Genomic DNA, 6,000 nt, shown 5'->3' with positions numbered 1-6,000 from the left:
GGGCGGGCGGGCAGGCAGCAGCTGAGCTCAGTCAGGGGTGGAGACTGCTCCTTGGAGGCTCCAGCGCCACCGCCTCAACGACTCCCAAGTCCCTCAGGTGTCCTTCTCCAAGTCCAACAAGAGGACACCTTGACAACGTGGGGCGGGTTCCCTCCGCGCCCAGAGACCTGCTGTTGCACAACACCCGCCTGGCCCTCCCCAGTGCACAGTCCCAGGAGAGAAAAGCGCGCCGCTCGCGGCAATACCTGAGCAGCGCGCTCCCGAGGCGCGCTCCCGGGCGCGTGGCCAATCCAGCGAGCGCGTGCTCTGCTCCCGTCCTCGGCCACTGTACCCGGACCCTCCCGCCCGCACATCCCCCTACTAAGCCAGCCGCCTCCGCCTGGCGCACGCCCGCCCGCCCCACCACCCCGCGCGCGCTCGCGCACGCGCACGCCGCGCCCGGCGGCCCTCGGCGCTGTCATGGCGGCGGGGAGCAGCTTCAGTAGGCGCAGGCTTAGTCCCGCGCGCCGTGGCCCGGAGAACTGTGTCAGTAGCATCCTCGGCCACCTCAGCAGCACGAGCCGCGGCGTCGCTAGCGCCTGCAGTAGCTGCTTGTGCAAGGGCTGAGCGCAGGGGGTGGGGCGGCCTAGGAAACCATGGAGTTCTAGGCAGCCGCGGGCTCCCGGGGAGCGGACTAGGGAAACTTGAAGGCTGCGACCAGGTGCATTGACCTTTCTCTCCCCCGCCCGGTCCTCGCAGCGGCGTCGGGCCTGCCTTCCCGCCCCAGCACACACCTCCCTTCCTCTCCTCAGAGCAGCTCAGGTGCCCGGGCGAGGTGCTCCACTCCTCCCCCTGGGCCGAGCCCTGAGGAGAATCACCGCCCCCTTCCCCCGCCTTTTCCTGCCCTGGATCTCCGCCGCCACCTCCGTCTCGCTGTGCCCCGGTGGCGGAGGTGAGGACGAGGCCGGAGTCTCTGGGTGAGGAGGAACTTTGAACCTCGGTGGTCGCGGGGGCCCCCGTCCGCTGCCCGCGACAGTTCCCCGCGGTGCACCTGCCCTGCGCCCACCACCTGCGCGGGGTGGGGGAGGAGTGAGCCGGCTCGCCGGCCTGGAGGACCCGCCTTCGGCGGAACCCGCGCTGCAGCCCGGGAGGAGCGGCGGCTGGCCCTGGGGTGCCCTTAGTAACTTATTTGACAGACAGTAACTATTTCCCTCTCCTCCCTAAAAAATCCCACGGCGGACCTACCCTATTTAACAAATGTTTAATCTTCCAATAGGGTTTGGCGTTGTTGTCAGCCTCCGGGAGAGAGATTGGACAAATAGTCTCCGAGAGGAGGAGGGCGACGCCAAGGACTTTTCCTGCTTTTTGGGGTTTGTCCTCAAGTTGGAACAGAGACCCTTTTTGGTTTAGCGTTTGCGTGTGCTGTGCCTCCTCTCCGTGCAGCGGCTGCCGGCCCAGGGTGACTCTGACTTGTCCTTTCTCGTGAACTAGTAATGGCTAGTGAAGACAATCGTGCCCCTTCCCGGCCACCAACAGGTGATGACGGGGGAGGTGGAGGGAAAGAAGAAACCCCTACGGAAGGGGGTGCGCTGTCTCTGAAGCCGGGGCTCCCCATCAGGGGCATCAGAATGAAATTCGCCGTGCTGACGGGCTTGGTTGAAGTTGGAGAAGTGTCCAATAGGGACATCGTAGAAACTGTCTTTAACCTGGTAAGTAGATGAATATTTTATAAGCATATACTTTTCTTGGTGAGTTGGGGAACAAGACGAAGTCATGTGCTTCACTCAAACTAATGGCTTTTTCCACGGATAGACACAAAATTCTACTTGACCTAAATGAAGCAATTACTTGTATTTCACTTTAAAGAGAATTATGCAAAATTTGATGCTTTCAGGTTTTGAACGAACGTGAACAGATCACTTTTGTGATAATTAAGCAAGTGCTGATGTGGAAGTATATGTGTGTGTGTGTGTGTGTGGTCAGGTGTTCAATGGAGAATTTGGCTGTAACTTTTTTCCTCTTGGAGTGTATGCCTAAGCCTGCATTTCTCTTTAATATTTTGAATAAGTGACTTTTTTCTTTTGGACTTGGGAGCTAATGTAAGTCTTTGTCTAACTTATGTTTTGCTATAGTTAGTTTTAAACACAGAATTCATGTTCATAGTGCCGATATAGGCTAACTTGCAAAGTAGTATTTTTAAAACTTTGGCTACTTTTAGTTTTAGAAATAGCTAACCAAGGTTAAATTTTGGAGTGGGTTTAGGGTAATCTTGTGATAATTGAATGACAATTTGAAAAAGGCCTGAGGCAGCCACAATATGAGCTTGATGCTTTTGTAAATTTGTGTTTATCATTGAAACAAACTTGGTCATCGGAAGTTGTTGATTATCCTATGGTGGGCAATGACTTTATTTAAGTGGATATGAGATGCTTTCTTTTTTTTTTTTTTTTCCTCCATTCCATTTTTAGAAACTAGCTTTAGTGGAGCCTTTTAGACTTTAATTTTCTGTTGTTTATCAAGTTAAAAGAATAGAAAAGGAGTTTGGCTTTAAAATAATTTTCTCTCATTCAACCAGTGTTAGAAGATAGTACATGGTGCCAGTTATAACTGTGCAGTAGTTGTAGTAACTGTTTAGTAGCCATCCTTTTTGCCTCTACATTTTCAAGGTTAGACTTGTTTTATTCCAGGCAGTTAATTATTTCCTTTATTAGGCCTTTACTCTTAGTCTGGTTATATGCAATACAGATTCTAGAATGACAAAATAGGTTTAGGTGAAACTCACTTACTTCTGAAGCATTAAACTTTAAACCATATTTTCTTTCTTTATTAGATTATTGTATTGTGCCGGGCACGCCTGTAATCCCAGCACTCTGGGAGGCAGAGGCAGGAGGATTTCTGAGTTTGAGGCCAGCTTGGTCTACAGAGTGAGTTCCAGGACAGCCAGGGCAACACAGAGAAACCCTGTCTCGAAAAAGATTATTGTATTGTGATTCTGTGATACTGACAGACATATACATATACACACATTTTTGAAAGTATGTATTATTGAAATATGTATACACACACACACATATTAGAATAGTGTATTGTACTGAACTCTGGTATTCATCACCCAACTTCAATATTTTGGGGATCTTTTGTGTGTTTGAAACTTTCAACAGTGAGCTTCCAGATGAAACGCAAATTCATCTATTCCTTTGCCTCAAAAAATGTATTTTTTAAAATTTATTTTTGTTTTCTCTTTCTGAACCTAATGTAGTTTTGATGGTGTATGGAAATCCTGCAGTGATACAGTCCATACTTAGTTGTTTCTGTGTGAAAACACAACATTCTTTGGTAGGAAGACTCAAACTTCTCTGTTCTTGTTTTTTTTTTCGAGACAGGATTTCTCTGTGTAGCACTGGCTATCCTGGAACTCACTCTGTAGACCAGGCTGGCCTCAAACTCAGAAATCCACCTGCCTCTGCTTCCCAAGTGCTGGGATTCCCCGGCATGCAATTACATGTGTGTGCCGCTGCCACCACCACCTGTCCTCTGTTCTTTATAGTATGTTTTGTTGGGGTGGATGACCAAACAGGAATCACTTGCATTTTTATCATTAAATAAAATCTAGATTCTTTATTAATAGTTTGCTGAAGGGTAGTCCTGATATAGATCTTAAGGTTAGGCCGGTCATAGTTGCATGTGCGCAGTGTAGAGAGGTACAGTCTGTCCTTTGTATGTCCTTTTCAGCAGCATCCCCTCTTGAGTCCGGTGGGCAGAGTGACTGAGAGGAGCCAGCCAATGGCCCTCCTTTCTTCTGTCATTTTTTAGAGCACCTTTTATGATTAAAATATGTGCTCTTAGAAAATTATGGGACTCAAGGTTGGTGGCCCAGCTGGTTCATCTCACCGTTAACCACTGCTGCATCTAGGATTTCTTAGTGGGCATAGTGTGAGCTGTAATTCTGTTCCTGGGGGAACATCGATTCTGTGCCAGGCAGTGACCAAGTCACTTCTCTAAATAACCTAATACATATGTGCCATTTCAAAGACTAGGAAACCAAGATACTGAAAAGATAAATATATATAGAGATTGCTACTCTTAGATTTTTAGGATTAGTCTTTTCAGGAATATATCTGTCACATGAATTGGTGTGTAGTTGTTTTCATCTCTAAGCAGGTATTTGTACCTTAGGCATTGCTTTCCTCAAGGACATAGAAGTCATTGGTCTTGATAAAAAGTCATGGCTAACCCTCCACCAGTGGATTTTACTCCTTTTTATCTAACTTTAAAAACAGCTTTTTACACTTAAGGAAAAAAACCTTAAAAGTAAAGCAAACACAATTTTTAGTTTATATCATTGGTTTCTCATTCAGTCTGTGCAGAAAGTTGATTATTAACTTTTTCTTGTATGCATGTATTGTGCACTAGTGTATGTATTTGTGCACTGGTGTATGTATGTATGTATGTATTTGTACACTAGTGTATGTATGTATTTGTGCACTAGTGTATGTATGTATGTATTTGTGCACTGGTGTATGTATGTATGTATTTGTACACTAGTGTATCTATGTATTTGTGCGCTAGTGTATGTATGTATGTATGTATTTGTGTACTAGTGTATGCATGTATGTATGTATGTATGTATGTATGTATGTATTTGTGCACTGGTGTATGTATGCATGTATTTGTGCACTAGTGTATGTATGTATGTATGCATGTATGTATGTATTGTACACTGGTGTATGTATGTATGTATCTATGTATTTGTACACTAGTGTATGTATGTATTTGTGCACTAGTGTATGTATGTATGTATGTATTTGTGCACTAGTGTATGTATGTATGTGTTTGTACACTAGTGTATGTATGTATTTGTGTACTAGTGTATGTATGTATGTATTTGTGCACTAGTGTATGTATGTATTTGTACACTAGTGTATGTATGTATTTGTGTGCTAGTGTATGTATGTATGTATGTATGTATGTATTTGTGCGCTAGTGTATGTATGTGTGTAGGCCAGAGGTGGATGTCCAGTGTTGTCCTCAATCGCTCTCCACCTTATTTACTTATTTAACATATTTTCTTTATTGTTGCGTGTGAGTGTGTATATGTAAGTGCAGGTGAGCATTCCAGGCATGGATGTGGAGGTCAGAGGGCAGATTTTTTGGGGGGGTGGTCCTCTCCTACCACTTCCAGTTTTCCACTGTTTGTCTGCTCTGTACAGTCTAGTCTAGCTGGCCCTTGCCCTTTGGGGTGATTCTCTTCTTTTGCCTCCTAGCTTGCTGAAGGAGTCTTGGGACTGCAGATGTGAGTCAGGGCATCTGGCTTTTTGTGGATTCTAGGGCCTGAAGTCAGATTGTCAGCCAGTACTTTTACCAGTTGAGCCATATGACTGGCTCCATTGTTTTTCCTTTTTTTTTTTTTTTTTTTTTTTTAAAGACAGTGTTTCTCTGTGTAAACTAGGCTGGCCTCAAATGTAGAGATCTGCCTGCCTCTGTCTTCTGAGTGCTGAGAGTAAAGGCATGCACCACCACAGCCCGGCATCCACCCATCCATCTGTCCTTCTGTCTATCTGTATTATCTGTCTTCCATTGACCGTGGAACTGGTGATTCCACTAGAATGGCTGGCCAGCACTCTCCAGGGATCCTCATGTCCCCGCCTTCTTAGCACTGGGATTCAGACGCACGCTTTTCCTGTGGGAGCTGGGCACTGAAGTCTGACTGTCAAGCTTGCGTGGTAGGCACATTGCTGACAAGAATATTACTCCAGTTCCATCTTTTGTTTCTCCCTCCCTCCCTCTTTCCTTCCTTTGCTTTCCTTCCCTTCCTCCCTCCCTTCCTCATTTTCTCTATCCCTGTCTTTTTGTCTTTCTGTCTTTCTGTCTTAAGACAGATTCTCATTATGTATACTTAACTTGGTCTGGTTCTGTCTATGTAGACCAGACTGGCAGAAAATTTGTTAGAATCTTCCTGCTTCTGCTTCCTGCATGCTGGATTATAGGTGTGTACCTCCGCGAGTGGTAACTCCCTTTTCC

At 46.1% G+C, this 6,000-nt stretch overlaps 1 protein-coding gene across 6 annotated transcripts in view; it reads left to right on the top strand.

Annotated features, from left to right (window-relative positions):
• The first annotated feature begins 442 nt into the window (after positions 1-442).
• The window catches only part of Lrba (LPS responsive beige-like anchor protein), a 583,194-nt gene continuing 577,636 nt past the window's right edge, over positions 443-6,000 (top strand). For 2 of the 6 annotated variants that reach the window (XM_052180239.1, XM_052180238.1), the window contains exons 1-2: positions 742-956; positions 1,256-1,688. In XM_052180239.1, the coding sequence (XP_052036199.1) occupies positions 1,473-1,688 (216 nt within the window). In that variant the 5' untranslated portion in view covers positions 742-956; positions 1,256-1,472. Of the gene's footprint in view, positions 701-740; positions 957-1,255; positions 1,689-6,000 lie in introns of those variants that run through there. The other 4 variants (XM_052180236.1, XM_052180237.1, XM_052180235.1 and 1 more) reach the window with 4 other exon arrangements.

Source organism: Apodemus sylvaticus, chromosome 4 (assembly GCF_947179515.1).
Source record: "Apodemus sylvaticus chromosome 4, mApoSyl1.1, whole genome shotgun sequence".
Taxonomy (NCBI): domain Eukaryota; kingdom Metazoa; phylum Chordata; class Mammalia; order Rodentia; family Muridae; genus Apodemus; species Apodemus sylvaticus.
Note: the sequence above shows the minus strand (reverse complement) of the source record. Positions and strands in the feature narration are given on the sequence as shown.